Here is a 27,178-nt window from a genome sequence, read left to right as displayed (position 1 = left end):
CTCTCTCTAAAAAAAATCAATGGAAAAATATCCTTGGGTGAGGATTAAAAAAGAAGTGCACTAAATGCCTAGAGCAGAGCAGACACTGGGCTGGGCCCAAGGTATTCATGTGAAACCAGCCTCTGCCTTCAGGAAAGCATCATCTGCTTGAGTGAATAGACAAGAGAGTGGGCAATTATTCTAAGCCTTGTAGGTTTCAGGGTGGAAATATGCACTGTGTGCTTGGAAGCAGGGAGGAGGCCTGAGGGGCCTGGGCAGAGCAGCTTTGTCAGAAGCGATGCACTGTTTAGGTTTGCTCAAGACTGTTTTGATGTTAGTGCTGAAAGTTCAGTGTCCGGGGAAGCCCTCAGTGCTGGGCAAAATGGGAAGATGAGTCTCTTGCAAAGGAGGGGATAAGTCTGGGAAGATGAGTAGTCTTTGCCAGTGAAGCAGAAATGTAGGTGCCATAGGCCAGGTTTAATTGATGCAGAGCCTAAGGTGAGGATTCTTATCAAGTGACTTGGCGAGGAAATGCTCTCAGGAGACCTTGTGATAGAGTGAAGGACACAGGATAGGGGAGAGGAGAAGCCAAGCCAGGATGTGGCCTGATCCCATGGGGGCCCTGGATGGAAACTGCCCAGTCTATCCTGCCTGGAGACAAGTGAGGAGGCTTTTGTACCCTCTGCCCCCCAGGTTGTTTGTCATTGGCTCCAGGTTTCCAAGGTTGGTCCTGTGCAGGGAGGGGAGAGAGAACAATGCAGCGCCTGAGCATCTGGGGTAAGGAGGCCCCAGTCACCTCAGGACAGTTCTCCCCCAAGGCTGCAGGGAGTAGCTGTTCAGAAAAGTTCCTGCAGCCAGTTGAAGGGAAGGAACCCTGAGGTCTGGGCAAGGCACCATGAGCATCTGCTAGAGGGGAAAGGATACCCATAAGAGGGGGAGCTAAAGCATTCATTGAACAGCAGGAATGTCCTGTTTGCCTACTGCCTCAGGCACTGATAGCAATGGGACAGAGTAATGAACTGGGTAGACACTGCTCTTGAGCTGCAGTCTCACCTGAGATGTGGGGTTGGTGCAAGTTGGGAAGTAACGGAATAAATCCACAGACAAGATGAGTGATCATGATGAAGCCCTTAAAGAAGGAAACAGGGTGCTGAGCTGGAGAGGGACTTCGGAGGTCAGAGCAGGCTCCCTGAGGTGATATCTGAAAGATGAGAATGAGACATTTTTAAAAATATGTATTTTATTGATTTTTTACAGAGAGGAAGGGAGAGGGATAGAGCGTTAGAAACATCGATGAGAGAGAAACATCAATCAGGTGCCTCCTGCACACTCCCTGCTGGGGATGTGCCTGCAACCAAGGTACATGCCCTTGACCGGAATAGAACCTGGGACCCTTGAGTCCGCAGGCCGACGCTCTATCCTCTGAGCCAAACCGGTTTGGGGAAGAGAATGAGACATTTTGAAGAGCCTGGGGAAGAGGGTTCTACACAGAGAAAATGGGGAGTGCAGAGACCCTGAAGAAGGGAGTGGTGAGTCCACACAGTCTGGTATTACAAGGTAGACAGGACAGTGCGCAGTAAGCAAGGATAAAGGCCACTGAAATTCAGAGGAGGGAGAAATAATTACATAAAAGTACTTCTTCAATTATACAATTTTGGTTTTAAAATTATGCAAGTTTAAGGAACTTTTTTTATTTCCTAGGTGTAAGTGGGAGGTATGGGGGTCAGAGAAAGTTCCTAAAGGATGATCTCTAAGAGGCTGAGACATTGGAAAGGCAGCTTTCTCTTCCCTGTAACTTGAACCCCTGCTCTATAGGATCACTGCCTTATCCAGATGCCTCTAGAGAGCAAGGGCCAGGGTGGAGGATGGGGCTGTGGGCAAAGGTGGTGGCTAGTATAGGAAATGCTGCCCTACCCTCATTTCAAGCTCTGCGTGACCCTGCTCTCCTTCCTTTCCTAGGCTTTTCTCTATAAATTCTTTGGCTTCGCCCTCTGGACCTCAAGAAGTGAGAAACTGGTGAAGATGATGCTCTCCGCCATCCTTCAAACTTCCCATGAAAACGTGCAGGAGAGGGAGGTGAGGCAGAGTGCATTGGCAAAGCATTTCCAGGTTGAGTCAGGATGGCAAGGTGGCTAAAAGCTTGGGCCTGGCAAACCAGAGCACCTGGGTGAGAGTTCCAGCTCTGCCACCTACTAGCTATGTGCCCTTGAGCAAGTTACCGAACCTCTCTGTGCCTCAGTTTCCTCCTCTTTAAGACAAGGCTATGGTACCTTCCTGATAGGATATTTCTTTAAAAGATTTATTGAATTTCAAATAATTTTATATTTAGAGGAAAGTTGCAAAAAATTCCAAAGAATTCTTATTTATTCTTCTCCCAGATTCCCAAAATATAAATGCTTTTCCATGTTTGCTTTATCATTCTCTTTCTCATAAATTACATTATTTATTTACTAGCATTATTACTATATTTTTTGAATCTGAAATGAAAGCTGCAGTCATGAAGCTCATTTACCCTTAAATACTTTGCTGTCTACTAGCTAAAAATAAAGATATTCTCTTACATAAGCACAGTACAATGATCAAAATCAGGAAATTAACATTGCTACACCACTGATATCTAAATTATAGACCCAGTTTGAAAACCATCAATTGTCCCAACAATGTGTTTTAAAGCAAAAGAAAAATATTATATTTTTATTTTTTTTATTCCAGGGTCTAATTCAGAATCAAGCCGTGCATTCAGTTGTCATTTGTCTTTATTCTTCTTTAATCTGGAACAAGTTCCTAATCTTTATCTTTCATGGTCTGGACATTTTAAAAATGCACAGACCACTTATTTTGTACAATGTCTCTCGGTTTTGGTTTCTGTCATATTTCATCGTGATTAGATTCAGAGTGTGCATTGTTGGTGGAATACCACAGAAGTGATGTGTGTTATAGGATGGTTTTTGAGGATTAAAATGTAAAACCACTAAGAGCAATGCTGGTACATAAGCACTCTCTACTTGCTGATTACTGGTAGTGCTGGTGTTCATGCCCTAGGACCTCCCTCTCCAGGGCCCTTCTCCTGCCAGATTCTCAGAGCATCCATCAGCTCCACGATCAGCAACAGGTATTTACTAAGCCTGAGTTGCAAACAGTATCAATGAGGAGAAAGACATATATAGGAATGAAACGGGTAACTATACTCAATGGCCTACTAAAGGCTACATGAGCAGTCACTGTGGCATTGAGGCTGGCTGGGACTTGGGTTGGTTGGGGCGAGTTTAGGAGAAGGAGGGAGGCAGGTATTCCCGGTTGACATAACATTCTGAGTCAAGATTCAGGATCAAGACTTTGGGGAGCACATCTAGAGAACAGTCAATGGTCTAGTGGGACTGGAGTGCAGAGTTCTTTGACAAGGAAGTAAAAGTGACCTCTTGCTAGCACTTGGGAACAGATTGAATACAGGAGATAAAGATAAGAGGGGAAAGGGCCTCTGGGATGATTCTTGGGTTTCTGGTCCAAGTGGGAGGAGAATGGTATCCTTCCCTAAGGCCAGAAACCCAGGACAAAGGGGGAGGCAGTAGATGTACTTAGTGTTTGACTGGGAGGGGTTGGAGTGTCAGGTGGACATGTACAGAAGCATGTAGACCAGGATCTCAAACCTGGGCTTCGTGTCTAGATTTGGGAAACATATTTTCCCTGACTGTTAAATGGGGACGACAATATTTACCACAATGTATTAGTGAGGATTAATCAAGTAACATGTATAAGGCTGGTAAACATTAAGCACTGATGTTCTGATGATGTCAGTTATGATGATGATGTCATATGATGATGATGACCAGAAGGAGTGGTAGCCATGGCTAAGGGAGGACATAAGAAGAGGGACAGAATAGAACCCCCTTCTGATGCTCCACTAGTCCCTCTTTTCTAAAGAGGTAAAATTTTCCCTTTATCTACCTGATATCCAATGGTCTACAAGTCCCACTAAAATTTCCTCCCTCTCCAGGATCTGTGTCCTGGAGGCTGTCACTGTCCCGAGGGTCCCTCCATCTGTCTGCTCTTGCTGCAAAGTCGAATGGTGGCCCTTCCAGCACAAATGAGCCCATTTGCTAACAGCTGGCACCTGAATGTCTGCTTGAGCATTTTCTTAGCTCTGTGCCCAGTCATCCTTGTTCAATAAGCTCTAGGGAGGGACTCAGCTGACACTGAAGTCAAAAGGGCCTGCTATGAAGGTGAGGGGTTAAGTTAAACACTTTTCCTGGCAGGAACCACAGAATCCCCAAGTCTTCATGATTTGACTCTCTCTAGGTTGTGATTCCCCAACCCACTGGGACTGACAACATGTCCACTGAGTTGTTTTGCCATGATCTCCCTCTTCCTGTTCTCCTAAACTAGAAATATTAGCATTATCTGTAACTTTTCCCTGTCTTCCATCTCCTCTCTGACTAGCTATCCAATCCTGTCAGCAAGGTGCCTGGGATTTGTTCTTCCTTCTGTTCCCTCCTCAGAGAAACCATTCTCTGAATTCCTAGTGCCTATAAAAGTATTCTCAAATGTACAGGGTTAGGTTTGACAAGAGCAAGATTTTGTAAATCTGTGACTATGATTTTTCTTAATAATTTACTTCTTCAGTAACTTCTTGCAAAGATATTTGGTTCTCCACCTGGATTTTCAATAGTTCAAACGTGGAGAACCAAATCTTTCCATTTCTTTCCTCTCCTCCCCCTTCCCCTTCCTCTATGTATTTCTTGCTTGTAGGGGAACATAGCATGTGTCTGGCTCACCCCGAACTGTGGCATGGGGTTGAGGCTCTCTTTGTTACAGGGCATTGCTGTGGCGTTCAGCATCGTGTCCAAGAAACATCTGAAGACAGTCCTGGAGCAACTGAAAGTGTATAGTGCTGTCCTCACTGACAAGGAGTCATCGTCCATCCTCACACTGGCAAAGGTGATGTCATTCCCAGGGTGCTCTACCAGCCTCCCATACAAAGCCTTCCAAGGCATCCCCATCACCCCAGCCTCCCATTTCTCTGAGGCCTTGTGACTCATCTATAAATGCTTCTCTTTCCCTGGAAACAACTGTGGGAAAGTTTCATCCTTGATCCTTTTCTCTTGCTCTGCATTTCAGGCCCTGGTATCACCAGCTACATGCCCACCCTGTCCCCCAAGCTGCTCGCCATCCCACAGTCCCATCTTCTTTCCCAAATCGTCTGAGCAACCTTTTCCTCTCTGAACCTCTGTTTCCCCCTCCCTGCTACAGGAACATCAGCGAAAGGAGTGGGTGCTTGTCTGTAACACCATCTACTTAAGCTACAGCAAGATTATTTTAGAGAGCAAGGGAGATATTTTCATGCATTTCGATGCCGTGCTGGCTTTGATCCTGCAACACTACCACAACTGCATTTTGGAAAAGGTATTTCCTGCTTACTCTACTTCTCCAGCTTTCCATTTCTGCCATGTCCTCTCTTACCGCCCAAGAAAAGATGCTTGGCCTTAAATGGGAGTCAGGGGCTAGTACAGTGACTTCTCCCACATTTTAATCCTTTCACTTAATCCTGCTACTTGGAGACTCTAATTGGCCCAAGGAGGAGACCACAGTAACTTTAGGTCTGTTTCACAGTGTGTCCTTCCTGCTGACAGAGCTTCGTAACCCGCCATTGAGCTCTTCACTGCCCTCTCTGATGAAGGGATGAGTAAAACCTAAATTCCCTAGTGTTTGTAGGAAGAAGCATTCAGGAGAGGCAGCGGAGCGGCCATACTGCTCTCTTGCCTTTGCTATGTGTCCAAAGCATGGGTCCCGGGTTGGAGAAGAATCCCTTTCCATTCCCAAGTCAGATATCTTTTGGTAAAACTTGTTCAAGGGAAAGACAATACCTTGAGAGACCAGGAAGCTTGATGTGTCCTAGTTACAGAGTAACATGAGGGTGGCTTCAGAAGGGGGTTGGTGAGAGGACTGGCTCTCTCCACCACAGGGATGCACTGGTCTACCCTCAGAGGGAAGGTGCAGAGCATCAGCCTAAGGAAGGCTAAAGAAGGCTTAGGTCCTCACCCCCCAGACTGTGTAGGTAGTGTGCCCTGGCACAGATCCATTGCCACCTTGGAGAACCCTGAGCATACTGGTTCATTCAGGATAAGGCCCTGAAGCTGGATTACCTGAATGCCCTCATCATACTGACAAAAGCCCTGGGCAGGCAGCAGCACGTGGCCTTTCAATTCAAGTTCCCCCACAAGCTGGCAATTGTTTCCATCATGCTGGTAAGTATCTTGCAGGAGGATGGAGGCCGGAATGCAGAGAGGAGGGAGGATGGGTCCACAGGGAAACCATTGGTGGCACTCCTAGGCTGGAGCTGAAGGTAAAAGCCCAGATTTTCTAGTTTCCTTTTCCCGCCTTAGTGTTCCCTTTGCCATCCTCAAGGCTGGGGTGAGTACTGTAGGGAAGGTGTGGTGGGGAGTAGGAGAGAGGTGCTGTCCTCAGAGCCTTTGCAAGTCACTAAACATTCTAAATTCCACCTTGTTATGAACACAGCCTGGAGTGGGAGGAGGCAGAGGCAAACAGGAAAAATATGTTCACCATCCTTTTGGTGTATGTGTGTGTGTGTGTGTGTGTGTGTGTGTGTGTGTGTGTTAGGACCTAATCAAGGAGGAGCCATTGAACTCCATTTCCAGCTCTATTAGACAGAAGGCAATGAACATCATCAATAACTTCAGGTAACAACACACCATCCACTCTGTCTTCCTTGACCCAGTTCTATTGCAGCTCTTTATTCCCTAGTTGATCCCCCCTCTTAGTTTCTGCTTCTGCTTCTAGCATAAGGGAATAGTAGAAATTTACTGGCCAATATCTGCCACTTCTTTTGGCCAAGAGTTTTTGAATTGGATTTTCAAAGGACCTAGTAGAGATGGCCTTCTTTCTCTGTAGGCACTTGCTGTTAATTCTGCCTTAGGCATCCTTTTGCTTTCAGCCCTGTCCCTGATAGGCACCTCCATCTCCATCAGTGATATCCCGTTCTCTCAAAAGCTCTGGGGAACTAACAAGTAATAATATATCATCCCAAATTAGCAGTACCCTTTCCTGTAATAGTCATGCCTCCTCTCTTTCCCATAGTTCTTTTCTTTCCATCTTCCTGGTTCTTTTCACCCTTTCTTACTGTTACTCCCTTTCTTCTTTTAATACCCTTTCTTCTGATATCTTCGTCTTTCTTGCTCCCACTTATTCCTCTGTCACCATATTCTCTGTCTATACCCTTTTCAGTTGTTATTCCTGAGCACACTGGTTACACTTCTTCTCCCTGGATCGTAGGATGCTCAGGCCCCTCTTAGAGATAGAAGAAAGAGTAGAGCTCCTGGGAACATGCTTCAAGAGTGTGTTCTGCCTGCCATCCATAGAAGTGTTACGAAAGGAGGCATCTAGTCCCAAGAAGGGCCAGGCCAATGTGGTAAGTAACTCTTTGATGTTTGTCTCTCTGGTCTCATTTTTTATTTTTTTAAGAGGTTAGGAACTATAGGTTTGGCAGTTTTATGTAATAGTCTTCTGCCTTCTTTAATAAAAACACAAAATCATTGGAAGGAAGCCCTCCTGTGAAGAAGAGGTTGTAGGTCATGTAGTCTGAACACTACTCCTGAGATCTAACTTCCTCCTTCTACCCGCTGATTACCACTGCCACCACTTTAACACTCTGTCCCAAAGGCAGACACTTGATCCTTCCCTTTATAACTGCTGTGTGATTGAAACGAGACTAGAAGGTTCAAATATGATTTTACTAACGGTTGACAGGTAAGTAAAGCCAGGGAATCCCAGGAGCAAGCAATCAGAGTCTATTTCTTTTTCTTTTTTTTTTTTTTCAGAGTCTATTTCTTATAGTGCCTGCAGTGTTTCCTTAAGGAAGGAAAGAGAGATTCAGTTTTTAATTTATATTCATATATTTAATTCCTAGGAATTCTTTCATGTGTTCTGATTACACCTTTATCTTGCCTGGTCGTTCTTGTTTTATTGATGCCATAGTCTCTTGAAATGTTTTTGAAGCTATTAAAAAGAATTTAAAAATACAGGTTTCTATTATTTACCAAATTAGCTTGATTTTCTTTACGGTCAGTTGGTTTGTTCATCTTGGGCCTCCTTTTCATCCGATTTCTGGTAATCCTTATTTTTTAGTTCACAGTTATGTCATGAAGGAAAGACTGGTACATATAGAAAAGGCGGAGGTGGGTTTTCTCTGGCCTCCCTCAGTGTGAATCTGCTTTGGATGAGGAAGTTATTTTGACAGGATTTCCCTGTGTTTGGAGCAAGCTGGGAGTTCCAGCTGCCCAGTACAAATAGCTTTACACCTAGGTAGGTTTCTTCCGAGTATTTTATTCCAGGGAGAGCTGCCTTTCTTTTTCTCCCCCCTGATTTTCAGTTTTTGTGGCTGGGATCTATCACAATGTTGCTCTGGTTCTCCCAGCAGGCCCTACGTTTAGAAGCCCTCCTTGGGAGATCACCTACTCTCCTTATAAGGCTTTGGGCAAGGCCACTTTGTTCATTCAAGGATAAGAGGGAGAAACCCACTGTCCTAGATTTTGTGAATCAGTTACTCTGCAGACAGCCAGGCCAGTCCTCCTCCCACCTGGAGCCAGTCAGCCTGTCAGTCCTGGCTGCTTACTGAAGCTGTATCCCTGGGACCAGAGTCCCAGCTGAGCTCAAGTTAGGGAGTGGAGATGGAGGAGGGGGGTAGCTACGTTGCAAGGGAACTCCCAGTCCACCAGGACAAACTACACACCAGGCAGACATTTGTGCTCTGGTGAAACAACAGAAGGATTAATTCAAGTGAATGATGGGCCAGTAGTGCTTGAATGTAGGGAAGTTTTTGGAGTAGGCTTTCTCAAGGAAGGCTGGGACAGCCAAAATGCTGAGCAGTTTAGAAGGAGGGTGGGGTGATAGGTTGGTAATTTTTTGAGTTTCTTTTCCCCCTCAGGATCTGTTTGAGGGAACCATGCAGTCCCTCCTAAGACTAATGGAGACACTTATTGTTGAGATGCCCACCCGGATCCAGAACTGCTTGCAGGTTCGTGGGAACAAACCTCTGAACGTTGGTTTATTCATTTCCTAGAACTGCCATAAATAAATACCACAAGAAGTGATGTCAAACAACAGAAATACATTCTCTCAAGTTGTAAAGGACAGAAGTCCCAAATCAAAGTATTGGCTGGTTTGGTTCCTACTGGAGGCTCTGAAGGAGAATCTGTTCAGTGCATCTCTCCTAGCTTCTGGGAACTCCTGGCAACCCATGGTATCTCTTGGCTTATAGACATATCATTCCAATCTGAGCCTCCATTTATTTTCACAGGGCATTCGTGTGTGTGTGTGTGTGTGTGTGTGTGTGTGTGTGTGTGTGTTTGTGTGAGTTTGTGTGTGTGTTTCTCTTCTTTTTTTAAAAAAATATGTTTTTATTGATTTCAGAGATGGAGAGAGAGAGAGAAACATCAATGATGAGAGAGAATCAGTGATCGCATGCCTCTTGCAAACCCCCACTGGGGATTGAGCTCACAACCCGGACATGTGTCCTTGACTGGAATCCAACCCAGGACCCTTCGGTCTGCAGGCCACCCTCTATCCACTGAGCCAAACCAGCTAGGGCTTTTAATAAGGACAGCAGTTATTGGGTTAGGACCCACAAATCCAGTATGAACTCACCTTAATTTGAATCACCTGCAAAGACCCTATTTTCAAACAAGGTCACATTCTGAGTTTCTGACTGGACATGAATTTTGGGGGGACACTATCGACCTGGTGCAGTTGGGAACAGACCAGGAGAACTGTCTAGGAACTGCTTATTTTCACAGTCAGAAAAACTAAGAAGTAGAACTGCTGATGAAGATTGGGTGCAAAGCTTTTAGGGAAATGATAATAAGGGCTAAGATCAAATAACTAATATTGGTCTTGCCTTTAGAGGAGAAAGCTTCCTCCTTCTTCCCCTTCAGCCATAGCTGTGGCCAGCTTCTCTCTCAGCTGCCCACTGCTCCCACATAGCAGTTAACAGTTCAAAACACAGGCTGGGGACTGCCATACACTATGGTTCCAGATGGTGGCTCTGCTGTTTGCTGTATGGTCTTGGGAAGTTGTTTAACTTCTGTTTGCCTCAGTTTTCTCTTGGAAACTGGAATGACATAGAGCACCTAGTTAATACAGTCATTTGGTAATCGAGTGAGGTGTTTACAAAGTGCTTGGCTCAAAGACGTGAGGTGCAGGTACAACTGATTTGCCCATTTTAAAATTGTCGTTTTATTGACTTGATGTACTCTATGCTAATGTCATTGGGATACTTGGCTTTCTCCTGAAATTGCTATTCCCCAGTTACCACAGGGAGTTCAAGACTTCTTTGCAGTTCCTGTTGTTATTAAAATATAGGTCACTGAGGACTATATTCAGAGTATTGCATTCAAAAGTTACATGAAATATTTTTTTTCTGTATGATTATATTGTCAATTGATATAATTTAGACTTGCTCGTCTTAAATTTTATGGTTTTTCTTTTACTTAATTGAAGAGCTTGATTATATAAAGATTTACATAATTAAAAACTTACTAGTAAAACCATGTAAAGTTTTACTCAGAGGATTTTTGCTCCCAAGCTGATCCTCTTAACCTTATTCGCACTCACCCTCTGTAGATAACCGTTTTCATTAACTTCTGGTTTGTCCTGCCTGTTTTTCTTATTGTGAAAATAAGCAAATCTCTGTTTATGGTGTATTCTTATTTCCCTTTCTGTTTTACACAGTCGTTAGCACATTCTATTCAGTGCTCTTGTCCTTGCTTTTTTCATTTATCCTCATCAGTTCACAGATATGTTCCTTTTTTTATGGTTTTATATATTGTGTGCATGTAATATAGTTTATTCAATCAGTCCTCTATGGATGGATGTTGGACTGCTTGTAATTATTTTGCTACTGGTTTTCTTCTTAACTTTTAAATTTGAAAGGATTGTAGATTCACTGGCAGTTGCACAAATAGTACATAAAGCATCTATTAAAACCAGGGAATTTCCTTGCCAGTATGGCTCAGTGGTTGAGCATTGGCCCATGCACCAAGAGGTCACTGGTTCAATTCTTGGCCAGTGCACATGCCTGGATTGCAGGCTTGATCCCCATTGAGGGGGTTTGAGGGTGTGTGCAGGAGGCAGACAATGTTTCTCTCTGATCAATGTTTTTATCTCTCCCCCTCTCCTTTCCACTCTCTCTAAAATCAATACAAACATATTTAAAAAACACACAAAAAACAGCAAATTGATGTTGACACGCCGTTGTAAGACATAGACTTTATTCAATTTTAAAGAATTTATTAAAATTGATTTCAGAGGGGAAGGGAAAATGATAGAGAGAGAGAGAAACATCAATGATGGGAGAGGATCATTGATTGGCTGCCTCCTGCACACCCCCTAAATGGGATCGAGCCTGCAACCCGGCCATGTGTCCTTGACCAGAATCAAATCCAGGACCCACCGCAGACCGATGCTCTATCCACTGAGCCAAACTGACTAGGGCAGGACGTGTTTCTTCTGGTCAGTGTAGCATCAGTGTTCTTTTGAGTTGGTTGTGGATTTTTCACCTGCTACTCTTCTTCTTTTTCAATTATATATCATGGTCTGTGTGGTTGCATCATTGTCAGATTGATGACTGTAGATTGACAAGTAGCAGTGGTATTTAGTACCCATAATTAACCAAAGGTGAGACACTTTTCCATTGTGTTTCATGTGAAACCATTTATAGTGATATTTTTCAAATAGATTTACACACACTTTACTCTGGAATCTGTGAATACAGTGACTGTTATTTTTTTTTTATCACCAAGTTCTTTTTCTACTGAAGAATGGGAGGCGGAGGGTAGGAGAACTCAGAGGTATGTTGAATCACTGAAGTGAATAGAGTGGATATATTTTGAGAGCCACTGTTGAACCTGAAGGAAGGGGGTTGGAATTGAGGAGATTTCTATCACCTAGACGAAGGGAAAATATGGGGCTGGAGGATTTAATACCGCGTATACTTGATAGGAGAGAGGAGAGAATGAAACCTCTGGTGCTAGACCCACATATAATCTGCCTCTTGGCAAAAGAGGTCCTACTGTCAGAACTCTTGTCCTAAAACTTTGTAAAAGCCAGGTTCAAGAATATCTTTCTGTTCTCTGGGACACAGATGAATGGGCATCTCCTTTCATTATCTCCTTCCTCCAGCTTATGGATCCTTGGCTCAATTCCCAGAAGGATAACAAGCGGGAACGGGCCATGTGGTGTGCTGCACATATTCTGGAGTTTACAGCAAAAATGGAGGACTTCAATGTGAGTGGGAGGCGGCCGTGGAGTCTGAATTCTCATACCCTGTCTGGTTGCCCTTATCCCTACCTTCATCATATATATTACCTAGCCTCAGTCACTCATTCTCCGTCGCTATTGCTATTTTCTCTTGTGGATCCCATCCTGTTCTCTCCTTTATCCCTTCTGTCATCTTCTACTTGGTGTTTTTCTCCATCCATCAGTTTTATTTCATCCCACTTGGTTCAGTCTGATGTTATTTGTCTGAACAAGCAATGACTAAACACTCGCCTTGTGCCAGGCGCTGTGGTAGGTGCTATAGCGAATACACAGATGACCAATATAGTTTCTGACTTCATGAACCTTACAGTCCACTGGGGAGAGAGGCATGCATAGAACAATCTTAAAGAGAAGGTGATAATGAATAAACTGAATATAGTGGGACTAAAAGATCAAAACAAACAATTACAAGTTGAGGGGGCAGGGAAAGCGTCATAGAGAAGAAGGCATTAAACCTGACTTGACATATGAGTGGAGTGTCAAGGGGCAAAGAAGGGGGATAGAGTAAGGTAATTATAAAACGATGACCTCTGATGTCCTTTATGGCCACAACTCATCTATCCAATTCCATTCCCATTAACCTCACATAGTCTCACCTTTCATGTCTCTGGCTTATGCATTTCCTCCTCTGAGTTCTTCCTGTGATAGCTCAGCCTAAGGGAATGGCTGGGATAACTTGTGACTTCCAGCTTCCTTCCCCAGATGGCAATTGAATTCACCCGGCTGGGGCGCCTGGTAAAGCTGCTGGCCATGCGCTGCCAGGACCCAGTGGACAGCATCTGCTTCCTGTCTTCCAAGGCTGCGTATAACCTCTACTGTATCCTCTTGAAGAAAAAGCGTATGAGGAGCCTGTTCTTACCCCTCCCCCTCCAACCACACACTTAGGCCTGGCCATCCCCACACACTCATCCCAAGACAGTGAGGGCCAAGAAGCTGCTTGAGTACCTCATTTCCATTGAGGAACCTACCCCCAAACATCTACAGATAATCTCTTGGGAAAAAATACCTACATAGGAAATACTTCTTTGGAATTAGTTTCTCCTTTTTTGGCTCAGCCCCATCCTTTTACCCAATTCTATCTCTGCTCTGAGGCAGGCAAGATAGTTTGTTTGTCTTTTACCTCAGCTCCCACCATTTCTTATCTTAATGCCCATTCCTCTACTCCCAGCCCCAAAGGACATACATAGCCCCAAGCTGACTGAGTTCAGTAGGAGCTTTGGGCTAGAAGGTGGGAAAGGGGGAGTTTAACATGCCTTCTGAGTGTCTGAGAGGTGGGGTCGGGTGTCTCTGTTTCAGAGATGAAGAAGAAAATACAAGGCTTGTGGATAGAAGAGGACATGAATGAAGTCTATAGTGCCAACTTGTTCTATAACAACACCTTTAAAATTGCCGAGGTGAGGGAGCAGGACCAGAGACAAAGTGAGGGAAGCCTGGGCGTCTCATTTACCCACTGTAATAGACTCCTGGGGTGGGACTCCTATCCTGTCTCTCTTCCCATTCTGTTACTGGATGTGAACTTTTCCTTTGGGGGAAATTTTCCTATCACATGCTACTATTTGTCCCCCCTTGAGCATCAATGGTCCTGATCCTTGTCTTCCCCTGTCCCCCCAGAAGCATTTGCTTCATGCTAATGCTGCTTTGTGAGCAATGTGTAGACTCAGAGATGTCACTGAGGATCTTAGCCCCAGCCCTCCTCTCCTGGGGTTCTGCTCTGCACCCCCTGACCTCTGAGCCCCACATTGCACTTGAGTCCAGTGTTTCCTCCCTTCCATCCCCAGGACTCTGTCCCCAGGAAAGGGTCTTCTAGGAGTTAGGCAGACAGCACAAGCCTAGGACAGAAGCACAGAAGCTCCCAAGAGAAGCCCTCCCTCACCAGGAGGAATGGCACAGGCTGTCTCGGGCAGGGGGAGCCCTGCATCCAGACTCATCGCACCATGTGATCCCACCCTGTTGCAGGCCTTTGCAGAGTACTTCACCCAGAGGCAGCTCACCAACCTGGTGCTGACAGCCATGGAGGAGCTGACGGGCAGCAGGGCTAACGTGTCTCTGGCTGCAGCCCAGTTGATGAGCGCTGTCATGAAAAAGCGGGGCTCAGATTTGATAAAGGTAGTATGGTGCTGGGTGGGAGCTCTGGCCTGAATGTCAGGAGCACTGGCTCATGTCCTGGCTCTGTTACCAAGCAGCCAAAGGGCTGTAGCCAAGTCCCTCTCCTCTACTGGCTTTAATTCATTCACTTCTAAAATGTAGGCTTGCACTACATTTCCTCTGTGGTCCCACTGAGCTCCGACATTTGTAATCCTGAGCTTGTAACTGCAGTGCCTCCTATCTGGGCGGCTGATTCCTCAGTAATGACAGCCATGTGCAGGGGTGTAGGCATTGTTGGGGGATTCTCCCCAACCCCCTGGGGTGTCAGGAGCTGAGACCTCAGTGAAGGAGTAAGGCTGTGGATTGGAAACAAGGAAGTTCACAGAATGACTGACCTATGTATAAATGTTCTTTTAAGCTAGCATAAATATGGGAAGGCCCAGCATTTAGAAATCTATTTCTCACTTCACTAAGAAAAAAAAACTTCAAAATCGGGTCATATAGGGCAAGTCTCTGAGTGGCCACCATCCTCTTTATACGTGTCACAGGGGCTGTCCATCCCCTCTCTCTCTGCATCCCCAGACATCCTTTGCCTCCACTCATTTATGTGACTGGCGTGGCCTAGGTACCAGAAATGGGCGGGCACCATGACAGTCCTTGAGATATTACAATGAAATGGACTTCCCAGAGGTCCATAGTTTAGAGCTCTGAGCACCAGATGAGAACCCTGTGGTCTTTCCACATCCAGTGCCACTGTCCCTGCAGTTTCAGGACTGGAAGTTGACCTTAGCTGGGAGGGAAAGGCCTGAGTGCCTCCAGGGCTTTGGCTTTCTTTCTGGAGGGTCTTCTGTCTCCTGAGCAACCTCAGACCACCTCTCTGGACATTGGGGCTCTGGACAGGCATTTGCTCTAGTGGGCCTTGGCCCGAGCTCCCTTTTTGGGCCCTGCTGCTCTGGCCTTTGGCACCCCGCAACTCTTCCTTGAGAAGAGAGTCAGGGACAGGATTGCAACTATGCCTCTTGAGTTTGAGGACTCAGTAGAGAGGGAGGAGGAAGGAAGGAAGTAAAGAAGGACTGACGGGGTGTTCTGGCTCTCCGCTGCAGGTGGAGGAAATTGTGGCGGGCATCCTGGAAAGGCTCAAATTGCAGCTGGAGCCCAACACAAAGGAGGAGACCCTTCGGGCCCTGTGCTTGCTGGCAGGCAACAGCACCCACAGCGTTGTGCCCCTGCTGCTCAACAGGCCCCTCCCTTGGGATAGGTACCTCTCCCACACCCAGGAGCACACTCCATCCCAGTAAACCCTCCCCTGCTCCAACCAAGCCCATGTTAAAAATCACTGCAAAAGGATGCTTTCTTCTTGATGCCAATCAAACTTCATATTCTTTGGCCAAGTCCTCTTGGGCCTCACTCCCTCTAGAACCTGAGAACTGGCCTTTCATAGGCTCAAGACCAGATTGGTACTAGAATATGATTACCAGGGCCCATGACATAGCTGTCCCTGGCTCCTGCAGAACCATTCTGGCCGTGTGGAAGGTGTTCGGCACCGAGCGAGAGACCACAATCAACGTCCTGCAGCTGCTGATAGGCATCCTGGAAAACCACTCCACAGAGGGCACGACGGAGCAAGCCCTGCAGCCCGTGGAGGTCAGCATGGGGAGGGCGGGCGGGGGGCGGAGGACTTATGTCTGGGACTTGCGTGCAGAGGCGAAGATTAAAGGGCACCTGTCAGGTGTGAGCAGTTGTTAGGGAGCAGTGAAGAGGAGACTGTTAACACTGGACTCATGAATACTGCACATACGTTTAGCACTTTAACTTTGTACATCCAAGAACTGCATGATGTAGAAAGTGCAGGAATCAATCCCATTTCATAGACAAGGAAACTGATGTTCAGTGTTAATCAGCTTTTTTATCTCCTGAGTTTGTGTCTGGCGCCCATATTTCTGGGGCCTGGCCAGGGGCATGCGGTGCTGGGGCAGAGGATGAAGTTTGGTTGTCTGAAATTGGGTAGCCCAATATATTTTCTGCTGAAAAATTAGAGTTGGTTCCCTTTTTGTTTTTAATGTTTGGCAATAAAGAGAGATCAGATTACATGTGTGTGGCCCCTCATTTCCCCAGGATTGAGCTGTGGGCATTCAGTCTTTGAGTGCTTCTTAGAAACCTCAGTCAGAGTGCACTGTGACCTATGGGCAGTGACAGGGAGGGGCAGTGTGTGGGATTGTGGGACCATTTCTTTCTTTACCAGACCTAGTCAATTCTGCTTCCTCCTTTCCACGTGTCCTCCCCAGACGGCGTGTGCCTTGTGTGAGATGCTATCCGGGACTCTGTGCCGGGAGGCCATCCTGGAACTCTACCCCCGGCTATTGCTGGCTGTGCTATGTCATCTCTTCTGGGTGATTGAGCAAAATGTCCTCCAGAATGTGGTGGTCTACAGGAAGGATGGGGGCTTAGGCAAGGCCTTTGACTCCAGTAGGTAAGCCTAACCCTGGTGTGATGGAGAAATGAGACTAGTCAACTCCAGAGGGCCCTGGACAACTGGATGCCAATCCCCTAGGGAAGCTGAAGAAGAGACTGACAGCAGCACAGAGCTAGAATGTCGGTGTGGGTGCCCCAACATCACGTGCTGGAATGTTCCCACGTGTTTTCAAGTTTCTCGTTACCCTTTTCCTTGCATGCACTCCTCTGCTTCACCCAGCGGTTCAGGTCTCTGTTCATGACTCGGCCCATGAGAGATTCAATACTCTCCGTGCAGCTGTGCCCATTCGAATCTGGATCACCTCTGGCTTAGCTTTGTCACTAACTGCGCCATCTCATGCAATTCACTACTGCAGTTTAGGGTGTTGAACTCCTAAGTAAGCGGTTGTCAGACCTTTTTAAAAAACCTCAGGGTATTCTATTCAAGTGAAATCTTACAGTAAAAAAATAAAGAAGACCAGTAACCAGAGACATTCTGGTTAGATGGGTGTGGAGGTGAAGAGGTATCCTAACCCTGCTAAACCGTGGAGAGCTGAATTTGAAAGCTGTGGCACTAGCACGTCTCTATAGGCTCTTTTACAAGACAAGGTTGAAGGGGTGAGCAGACACAATTGGAGATGGGTTTCAGAGAGCCATGGGTTTTCATCAGCTGGAAAGCAGGATCCAGCTATGCACCAGATCCAGATTAGAGAACTGTCTCCTGGCTTGCCAGGACAAGGATGCAAACTAGGGCATAACACCTTGTTCATTCCTCTGTTCCTTTCTTTTCACAAACCTTGTGACGACGGGCCTTCAGTTGTGCCCTGGAGGTGGTGAAGCTTGTGTTGTTCGCAGCCGCATATGATGGAGTGGTGGTTTATGCAGATGAGCATAAGTGCTGGGATCATCTGTCCTCCTCTAAATTTTACTACAGAGGCATCATGGACCTGACAAGGTGGGACCATTTCCCCAGCATGTCCAATACCACTCTAGCCCCCAATCCCAATTTTCCAGGATCCAGCACTCAAATACAGCAGACTATAACCCTCCCTTGCTCATCTCCCAGACCTCAGCCTTCACATTATCCTGTTCTGTGCATACTGTTCCCTTGTCACCTCCCCTCCACCACTGCCCACTCCCCACCCAGCTACTCTTGGCTTCTTCTGCCCCACCGCAGTGGCATTGTGAAGAACTGTGAAGCAGTCATGCTGCACCGACTTCTGAACCTTGTCAAGACCTTCCTTGACAGCGGAGATAATCATCGGAAGATCTTGTCCAGGACCGTCTACGCACAGGTGAAAGCCTGGAGGAGGACCACAGCCCTAGCCATTCATTTCCTGTAGCTGAGGAACATTTAACAGAAATGTTAAATAACTTGCCCCAGAAAGTGGAAAGAATAGAGAGTGGGGTTTGCTTCCCTGCCACTTCAGAGCCTAAAGAGGCAGGGGAAGCCTGGGGAGAAGATCAGCAGCATTAGTTTTCCCAGAATGATTTTAGGATCCCAGGATCTGGCCCAAAATGCTAAGGTTATCAGCGCTATCCACCATTGCCGTAGACCAGTGATGGCGAACCTTTTGAGATCAGAGTGTCAGCATTTTGAAAAACACTAACTTAACTCTGGTGCCAGGTCACATAAAGAATTTTTTTCATATTTGCAACCGTAGTAAAACAAATATTTATATTTCTGATATTTATTTTATATACTTAAATGCCATTTAACAAAGAAAAAATCAACCAAAAAAATGAGTTTGCGTGTCACCTGTAACAGGCGTGTCATAGGTTCGCCATCACTGCCTTAGACTCTAGCCCATGCGCACAGATCTACTATTGCTCTCTACTGGTAACAGTTATTACCTGAGTATGGGGCCTGAGGGGAGCTAGGGAAGCACCAGGTACCCATCCATGGTTATAGTAACCTTGTTTCCACAGCTCCTCTGGCATCGATCAGTGGCTCAGACTCTGGGACAAGACTTTGTGGGCAATCTAATCAAGTGGACCAAGGAGCCCAACCTCATCATGAAAGAAATTGGACTCTGTGGAATCAGTAACCTGGCACTGCATGAAAGTCAAGTAAAAGTGGGGGGCCCAATGGGAATCAAATGTTAGTCTCTGAACCACTTAATTTGTTTCCCTTGGGGTCTCTTAATTACTCAGAGCTTAGTAAATTTCCCAACCCCTCATCCTAGGGCAGTACAACATCCAGTTTATAGACTTACATAGCCTGGCCATCTGGCCTCCCAAACACCCTGAGCACCAGCCTTCCACTTCCTCTGCACATCCAGCCCCTAGATTCCCTACGTCTGTTTCTTTTAGGCACCACTTGTTTTCTCAAAACCCTATCCCTAAAGTGTTGCATGATGCCCAGGTGGAAAGTGATCTCTGCCTTCTTTCAAACAGTCAGAATCTGTGAAGAGCCTGTTTCCATCTTTGGGAGACTTCCTGAAGAGTGAGGCACGAGTGACAGTTCAGGCAGTAAAGGCCCTACGGAACATCGTCGTAAATGGGCATGGAGAAGAGGTCAAGGCGATGTTCTGCAGCATCTCCAAGCATCTGCGTCCACTCATCAATGATGTATGGGCCCAAGTCCCTAGGATTAGTTGGAAACAGTATGGGCTGGGGCTGAAGGTGAACCCTGGAAGCTGAATTTAGGGTCCTGGGGCAGAGCTATGGGACTTGGTGGAAGGCTAAAATCACTGAGGGGCAGAAGAAAGGAGACTTGGCTACTTGAAGCTGTGCATTAGACAGGTGCAAAATTCATTCCCTATACATACAGATGTAGCACTCATCCACTTACTCTCTTACCACAAATTTCCTGAAGGAGCCACTGAAGGGGAAAATGTGACATACTGATGTAAAATTGGTTCTGACTCCAACGATCTTCTCCTGCAAACTTAAAGAGTGGGGGAAGAACTCATAACTTCTACCCTCCTTCCAAACAGCACAGGGACCCTAGAATGCTGGGAGCCTTGTTACAATACCCGAAGGCTCAGAAATCTGAACTACCCAGTCCAGTAACAGCCCACTCCATGTCTCAGCCTCTTTACAGATCACAGCCATTTTGAGCTGAAGGGACTTTACATCAGAGATGTATGCTTACTTAGAGTATTCCTGTTCTGGCACCTATCAATTTTTAGTATTTGAACCTTGGATTTGAATTATTTTTGTATCAGCCTCATAATCTCGAAGAGCCTGGACACTCACTCCATGATTCATCTATTTTTCAGTTACTTTTAAAACCCAACATGTATATTTGACTTGACAAAGCCTAAAGATAATCTTTACCCTTCATCCAAACAATATAAGAATCTTAGAAGCTTGATTACACTGCCCCCGTTTTATTAATTAATATTGTCTAGTAGTTTAGTTTCACATTCTTTTAAAATCCCCAAATGTGGTCTTTAACATAATCACCACCATTGCTGTTATGTTATACAGTCAATACTCATTTAGATTTTCCCATATGTTGCTTACACATTTCTTCATTTCCCTTTCCTTCTTATAGCTCTCTCTTCCCTTCTAGATTCATTTTCTTCTTTTTTCTTTGTGGTTTTTTCAGTGAGGGTCTGTTAATAGCAAATGTTTTCAGTCTTGGTCAGAAAAAGGCTTTATTTTGTCTCACATTTGTCTTTAGTTTTTAACAGTTTAGGATGTGTTGGCATGAATTTCTTTAGGTTTAGCCTGAATTTTTGGAAATCTCTATGTTTGTGTCTTTTACCATACTTTAAAAGATTGTAGCCATTATTTCTCCAAAACATTTTCAGCACATTCGTGTTCCTCTCCTTTTAGAAATCTGATGACAGAAATGTTGGACCTTTTGCTCTTGTCCCATCGGTCCCTAGATTCAGTTCATTTTCAATAATTTTTCTCCTTGTTGTCCAGATTGGAAAATTTTTATTGATCTGTCTTCAAGTTCACTGTGTCTTTCCTCTGACATCTCTGTTTTGCTAATTTGCATTTATCAGTTTAAATATTTCCCGTTTTTATCTTGTCTCCTTCTTTGCTGAGGCTTTTATTTCTGAATTGATTACAAGGTTATTCAGTGTTGTTTTTGGAGTATTTGGTATCATAACTCCTTGGAAGTTTATATCAGATAATTCCAACATTTGTTTCATCTTAACTGGTATCTGTTTCATCTTAACTGTTTCATCTCAATTGGCTTTTCCCATGTGAGTCAAGATTTTCCAGGCTCTTCATATACAGAGTGATTTTTTTTTAATCCTCACCTGAGGATAATTTTTTTATTGATTTTTTTATAAAAGAGAGTGGAAGGGGGAGAGAGGAGAAAGAGAGAGAGAGAGAGAGAGAGAGAGAGAGAGAGAGAGAGAGAGAGAGAGAGAGAGAGAAACATGGATATGAGAAAGACACGTAGATTGGTTGCCTCCTGCTCCTGCAGAGGACCGAACCTGTAATGGAGGTACATGCCCTTGACCAGGAATTGATCCTGTGACCCTTTGGTCCACAGGCTGATGCTCTAATCATTGAGAAAAACTGGCCAGAGTGATTTCTGATAGTATCTTTATAAATACTAAGTTATGTGACTCTGAGTCTCAATGAAATCCTATGGAGGATGTTTATAGTTTTACTTTAGAAGGCAACTGGCCTATTTAACTTCAGGCTGCAAGTTCTGACTAGCCTTCTGTGTGCACAGTGTGATTTCCATGTCAGTCTGAATTGCCAGCCATTGCCCCCTCGAATGTTCACTTTCCCTAGGTCCTCCCTCTCTGTGACCTCCCTGATTTTATAGTTCCCTGGGGCTCCCTTTTTCTCCTAGTTTGGCCATAAAGCTGAGGCTTTAGTTAGCCTGCAATGCTAGGGACTTCTGTGACTGTGCCTACATTTGGGCCAAGTGGCATGAAGGCAGAGAGAGGAAATAAAGAAATGGGGGTTTGGCCATCCTCTTGGGGCCTCAGCTCCTTCAAAGGGAAAGTAAGGTTTCCCTCCCTCAGAGTTTTGGCTCCTATAGGTTCCCACTGGTTTGTGTGGGGGCTGTGGCATGAGAGAACAGTAGGAGAAAAAGAACTGAGGGATTTCCCGTCTCTTTGAGCAGTGTGAGTTCCCTTTCTGACTCTTTGAGATTAACTAGATGACTTCTCTTGGAGCATTCTGTCAGCCTATGGTGTTTCCTTCCCAGTTTCTGGTTGCCTTCTGGGCAGGTTGGGGAGACCAATAGATAGGAAAAGCCAGGCCCCTAGGTCATAGAAACCAGTGATATCCCTCTACCCCATGGGCGCTGGAGTGTCAGCAGCCTCTTTATCTCTGGCCCTGGAAATTTCTCTTTCTTGAAATTGTAGTTATTTAAATATTTCTTAGTATATTTTCATTTGCATTTTAAGATGTCTATAATGGGATGGTTGTCAGGTTATCTTACATATTGCTGGAATGGGAAGTCAAGATTTATGGCCTAACTGAGAAACAGTAAATGGCCATTATAATGGCAACCTAGAAAGTGAAAGGAACACTAACCCAGGCAAGGGCTGTGAAATTTGGGTTCTAGGTGCTCCTTTAACATTCACCTAGTCATCATACACATTTACTTGGTTAAAACTCTGTAGTTTACGCTCCCAGTCAAGATGGCAGCAGCAGTAAACACTGTACTCCCCTTCTCCCATGACCACATTACAACTAAACTTCAGAGCAACCAACATTGATACCTGCCTGAACTCTAGCTGAACAAAAGCCCTATAGCTAAGGATACACAGAAGAAGCCACATCAAGGCTAGTAGGAGGGGCAGAGGCCTGGAATGAGCTGGTCCCACACCTACATGTACTGGTTAAAGATTGGGAGAGATATCTCAGCTGTGAAGTCTCCCAGTGTGGAGTAGGAGTCCCAGCCCCACACCAGGCCCTCCAGCCCAGGGTTCCAGTGCTGGCAAGAGAAGTCCCTAACTTCTGACTAGGGAAACTAGTAGACATGGTGGCTTAGTGAGGCATGGGGTTAGGGGGTTGGTGGGTGGAGTGGGCGAGGCTCCTGGAATCCCAAGCATTGCTCTTAAAGGGCCTTTGCATGGAATTACTCGCTGATGGATTCACTTGCTCTGATCTCCAGCCCTGGGGCAGTACCTCAAAAGATGCCAGAGGTAGAACTGACTTATCTGGCTTCAGGGGAAAGGCTTGAAGGGCAGCTGTCTCCCAGAGGAAGTTCTGGCAGAGCTACTGTTCCTTTGCTAAGCCCTCTGCATGCATGTGTAGTCAAGCATCAGATCTCAGTCTCCATCAAAATGGCTAACACTGTTCCATACAAAGAGCTTGTCTTGGCATATGCCAACATTCCTAGAAATATCTCAAAGGTTCACAAACCCCAAAAAAGCAGCATCTGGCCCTAGCATGCCTTGTTCCGCTTCCCAAGCAGCTCCAAGCCTGGCACTAGCAGCATATGGCCTCAGTTTGCATCTTAGCCTCTCCCAGGCACCTCCAAGCCCACCACAAGCAGCACATATCTGCAGATCACTTTGTAGCTAATACCAGGTGGACCCAGGCAGGTCACAGGCAACAGATAACCTTCACCTGTACCTCTCAATAGGCCCCAGAAACAACACACCCAGTGGTCAGCTTCAGACTACACCAGAACAGCAAACAACTCCATCCACAAATGACACACTCAAAGGGCAGACTCACATGGTACCAGAGTCCTGCTAAAGCAAATTCTGCTCTGTAGGTTTACCCCTGCACAATAGTTCCTCCACTGGAATCATCACCAGTCCTCACACCCAATCAGCCTGGAGGTCACTCCCTGACATTGATGTGCCATAGCAATCAAGGCTCAACTACAATAGAAAGGCACACATACACACACAAGGGACATACCTGGAGCACCTAGCTCAGGTGAACAGGGAGACCGTGTCACTGGGCCCCATTGGACACCTACTACATAAGACGACTCTACCAGAGTGAGAGATGTAGCAGCCCTCCCTAATACATAGAAATAAACACAAGGAGACAGCCAAAATAAGGAGACAAAGAATCATGTTCCAATGAAAGAACAGAACAAAATTCCAGAAAAGTTACTAAATAAAATGGAGACAAGCAGTCTACCAGATGCAGAATTCGAAACACAGGTTATTAAGATGCTAAATGGTCTCAGAATTTTAATGCAGAGGAAATGTAAAATCAAAGAGCCTGAGCCGCATGCCTCAGTGGTTGAGCATTGACCTAGGAACTAGGAGGTCACAGTTCAATTACTGGTCAGGGCACATGACCCAGTTGTGGGCTCCATCCTCATTGGAGGACATTCAGGAGGCAGCCAATCAATGATTGTCTCTCATCTTTGATGTTTCTATCTTTCTCTCCCTCTTTCTTCCTCTTTGAAATCAATAAAAATATATTTTCAAAAACCATGAAGATAGAAAATATAAAAAAAGAACTATTTGGAAATGAACATACAATAACAAACAAAGAAATACATTAGAGCCCTAACTGGTGTTCGTCAGTTGATTGGATGGTGTCCTGTGCACCTATAGGTTGTAGATTCAATTCCCAGTCGGGGCACATGCCCGGTTTGCAGGATTGATACCCGGTAGAGGGCATGCAGGAGGCAGCCAATCAATGCCTCGCTCTCACATGAATGCTTCTCTCTCCCTCTCCCTTCCTCTCTGTCTAAAAATAAATTTAAAAATCTTTGAAAAATAAAGAAATACATTAGAAGTAGTTAGCAGTAGATTGAATGAAGTAGTGGATCAAATCAGTGATTTCGCAGATAAGGGAGCAGACCACACGCCATCAACACAGCAAAAAGAAAAAAGAATCCCCAAAAAAGTTGAGGATAGTTTAAGGGGCCTCTGTGATATCAAGTGTACCAACCTTTGTATCATTCAGGTACTAGAAGAAAGAGAGCAAAGAATTGAAAATCTATTTGAAAAAACCAGAAAACTTCCCTGACCTAGGAAGGAAACAGACATACAAGTCCAGAAAATGCAGAGAGGTCCAAATAAGATGAACCCAAAGAAGCCCACACTAAAACACATAATTAAAATGAAAAAGATTAAATATAGAGAATCTTTTTTTTTAAAGTATTGATTTGAGAGAGAGAGAGAGAAGGGAGAGAGGGAAAAACCGTTTTGTTGTTCCCCTTCTTCATGGATTCATTGGTTGGTTCTTGTAGGTGCCCTGACTAGAGATCAATCCACAACCTTGGCATAGCCGTCAACACTCTACCCAACTGGCTACCCAGTCAGGGCCAAAGAGAGAATCTCCATACTGTTTTCCACTTCCATGCACCAATCTACATTCCCACCAACAGTGGATGAAAATTCCTTTTTCTCCATGCCAATAATTGTTTGTTATTTATTGATGATGGTCATTCTGACTGTGTGAGGTGATATTTCAATGTGGTTTTAATTTGCATTTCCCTGATGATTAGGATGAGCATTTTTTCATGTCTATTTTCCATCTGAATGGCCTCTTTGGAGAAGTGTTTAAAGCAATTTCCCCCCTGTAGTTGAGTTGTATTAATTCTTTATAAATTTTGTATATTAACCCTTTATCAGAATATGTTAACCCATTGGCAAACATGTTCTCCTCTTCAGTAGGTTGTCTTTTTTTTATTGCTTAAAGTACTACAAAGGGTATTACATATGTGTCCTTTTTTTCCCCCCACCCTTGACAATCCACTGGCCTCCCCTACCCCCCAGCGTCTTATGTCCATTGGTTATGCTTACATGCATGCATATAAGTCCTTCGGTTGATCTCTTACCCCCAACCCTCCCCGGCCTTCCTGCTACAGTTTGACAATCTGTTTGAGGCAGCTCTGCCTCTGTATCTATTATTGTTCAAAAGTTTGTAATGGTCTCTATTATCCATGAATGAGTGAGATCATGTGGTATTTTTCCTTCATTGACTGGCTTATTTCACTTAGCATAATGCTCTCCAGTTCCATCCATGCCATTGGAAATGGTAAGAGTTCCTTCTTTTTTACAGCAGCATAGTATTCCATCATGTAGATGTACCACAGCTTTCTAATCCATTCATCTACTGATGGACACTTAGGCTGTTTCCAGATCTTAGCTATGGTGAATTGTGCTGCTATGAACATATGGGATATATGAACATATATCCTTTCTGATTGGTGTTTCTGGTTTCTTGGGATATATTCCTAGAAGTGGGAATCACAGGGTCAAATGGGAGTTCCATTTGTAGTTTTTTGAGGAAACTCCATACTGTCTTCCATAGTGGCTGCACCAGTCTGCATTCCCACCAGCAGAGCACGAGTGTTCCTTTTTTTCCACATCCTCTCCAGCGCTTGTCGTTTGTTGATTTGTTGATGATAGCCATTCTGACAGGTGTAAGATGGTACCTCATTGTTGTTTTGATTTGCATCTCTCGGATGATTAGTGACTTTGAGCATGTTTTCATATGTCTCTTGGCTTTCTGAATGTCCTCTTTTGATAGGTGTCTGAATGTCCTCTTTTGATAGGTGTCTGTTTAGGTCCTTTGCCCATTTTTTGATTGGATTGTTTATCTTCCTTTTGTTAAGTTGTATGAGTTCCGTATAAATTTTGGAGATTAGGCCCTTATCAGATATGACATTGGCAAATATGTTTTCCCACGCAGTGGGTTTTCTTGTTGTTTCTTTGATGGTTTCTTTTGCTGTGCAGAAGCTTTTTATTTTGATGTAGTCCCACTTTAGTTTCAAGTGCCCTAGGAGCTGTATCAGTGAAGAAATTGCTTCGGCATATGTCTGAAATTTTGTTGCCTTTGGATTCTTCTAGAATTTTTATGGTTTCCCGTCGTACATTTAAGTCCTTTATCCATTTTGAATTTATTTTTGTGTATGGTGTTAGTTGGTGGTCTAGTTTCATTTTCTTGCATATATCTGTCCAATTTTCCCAACACTATTTATTGAAGGGACTATCTTGGCTCCATTGTATGTTCTTGCCTCCTTTGTCAAATATTAATTGAGCATATTGGTTCGGGCCGGTTTCTGGGCTCTCTATTCTATTCCATTGATCTATATGTCTGTTCTTGTGCCAGTAACAGGCAGTTTTTAGAACAGTGGCTTTGTAATACAGCTTGATATCTGGTGCTGAGATCCCACCTACTTTGTTAGTAGGTTGTCTTTTAAAAAATATTTCCTTATTGATTTAAGAGTGGAAGCGAGAGGGAGAGAGAAATAAAACATCAATGATGAGAGAGTCATTGTTAAGCTGCCTCCTGCATGTCTACATGCCTGCAACCCACACATGTGCCCTGAATGGGAATCGAACTGTGACTTCCTGCTTCATAGGTCGATGCTCAACCACCGAGCCATGCTGGCTGGACTGACTGTTTACTTTGTTGATGGTTTTCTTTGCTGTACACAAACTTTTTAGATTGATGTAGTCCCATTTGTTTATTTTTTCTT

The 27,178-nt window shown here is 44.8% G+C and overlaps 1 protein-coding gene across 1 annotated transcript in view; it reads left to right on the top strand.

Moving 5' to 3' along the window:
* LOC308513847 (maestro heat-like repeat-containing protein family member 1) overlaps positions 1-27,178 on the top strand; it is a gene marked incomplete at both ends in the record, with an annotated part of 76,835 nt that overhangs the window by 28,910 nt on the left and 20,747 nt on the right. The window contains 18 exons of the mRNA XM_081083948.1: positions 1,939-2,055; positions 4,792-4,914; positions 5,227-5,379; positions 6,096-6,221; positions 6,595-6,674; positions 7,267-7,402; positions 8,918-9,007; positions 12,169-12,273; positions 13,009-13,144; positions 13,603-13,700; positions 14,263-14,412; positions 15,495-15,649; positions 15,903-16,035; positions 16,677-16,861; positions 17,660-17,797; positions 18,020-18,137; positions 18,772-18,912; positions 19,240-19,413. Of these exons, the coding sequence (XP_080940074.1) occupies positions 1,939-2,055; positions 4,792-4,914; positions 5,227-5,379; positions 6,096-6,221; positions 6,595-6,674; positions 7,267-7,402; positions 8,918-9,007; positions 12,169-12,273; positions 13,009-13,144; positions 13,603-13,700; positions 14,263-14,412; positions 15,495-15,649; positions 15,903-16,035; positions 16,677-16,861; positions 17,660-17,797; positions 18,020-18,137; positions 18,772-18,912; positions 19,240-19,413 (2,358 nt within the window). The remainder of the gene's footprint in view (positions 1-1,938; positions 2,056-4,791; positions 4,915-5,226; positions 5,380-6,095; positions 6,222-6,594; positions 6,675-7,266; positions 7,403-8,917; positions 9,008-12,168; positions 12,274-13,008; positions 13,145-13,602; positions 13,701-14,262; positions 14,413-15,494; positions 15,650-15,902; positions 16,036-16,676; positions 16,862-17,659; positions 17,798-18,019; positions 18,138-18,771; positions 18,913-19,239; positions 19,414-27,178) is intronic.

The sequence above is a fragment of the Myotis nattereri genome, assembly GCF_964212035.1.
Source record: "Myotis nattereri genome assembly, chromosome: 2".
NCBI lineage: Eukaryota > Metazoa > Chordata > Mammalia > Chiroptera > Vespertilionidae > Myotis > Myotis nattereri.
Note: the sequence above shows the minus strand (reverse complement) of the source record. Positions and strands in the feature narration are given on the sequence as shown.